The sequence below is a fragment of the Penaeus monodon genome, chromosome 32 (genome assembly GCF_015228065.2).
Source record: "Penaeus monodon isolate SGIC_2016 chromosome 32, NSTDA_Pmon_1, whole genome shotgun sequence".
Taxonomy (NCBI): Eukaryota; Metazoa; Arthropoda; class Malacostraca; order Decapoda; family Penaeidae; genus Penaeus; species Penaeus monodon.
The window spans coordinates 23087530-23088403 of NC_051417.1; the positions used below are offsets into that span (position 1 = coordinate 23087530).

The 874-nt window shown below is 47.9% G+C and overlaps 1 protein-coding gene across 1 annotated transcript in view; it reads right to left on the reverse strand.

Moving 5' to 3' along the window:
- The window catches only part of LOC119593728 (discoidin domain-containing receptor 2-like), a gene marked incomplete at its 5' end in the record, with an annotated part of 119890 nt that overhangs the window by 63218 nt on the left and 55798 nt on the right, over window positions 1–874 (reverse strand). Inside the window, 1 exon segment of the mRNA XM_037942702.1 lies at window positions 252–399. Coding sequence (XP_037798630.1) covers window positions 252–399 — 148 coding nt within the window.

The following is an 874-nucleotide window of genomic DNA, read 5'->3' on the forward strand; positions in this document are numbered from 1 at the left end:
CCTTTCCATGCGCGAATCCCCTTTGACCCTCTTCTCCCCAACTCCCTTTAACCCTTCCCACGCTACCTTAACCCCTCCCCACGCCCCTTCCTCACTCTCTACCTTTCACAGGCCCCCCTCCCCCTTGCCCCCTCCTTCCCTTTAACCCCTCCCACACCCTCTCCCTCGCCCCTTCCTTCCCTTTAACCCCCTATCCCCTTTCCCCCGCCTCCCTCCCGCGCCCGCCCCTCCCCTCGCCCAGGAACACTCACCCTCGTAAGGACAGCCGTGGAGCTCGACGCGCATGCAGACGGTCCGCGGGTGGGGCGAGAAGGGCACGAAGCGGATCTTGGAGGCGATGATGGGCGGCATGAGCTCATTCCGCACCGGCATGTACTGGTTCTTGTTGCCCTGCAGGATCTGGGGGAGAGAGAGAGGAGAATGCGGTAATAATGCGAGTGAAAGAAGAAATGAATGAATAATGCGAGAATGAAGTGTGAATAATGCGAGACAAAGGGAGTAAATGAATAAGACGAGAAAAAAGAATAGAGAGAATTGTGAATAATGCGAAAAAGAGGAAGTAAATGAATAATGCGAGAAAGAAGTGTGAATAATGCGAGACAGAAGAAGTTACTGAGTAAGACGAGAAAAAAAAGAATAATGTGAGAAAGAATAAATAGTACACGATTCTTAATAAAAACGAACATTATGGAAACACTGCAATAAACTAATTTCTGTATACCCTTCAGTGCAATATTCAGAAGTATATACAGCCGTTTGAATGTGAGCATGCAATTTCTCTTTTTTTCTGACACATGTCAAAGACAATTTTGAAAAACGTATCTATAAATAAGTTTTTTTTTCGCGAAACCCATCCGTCCCTGACCATTGGCTG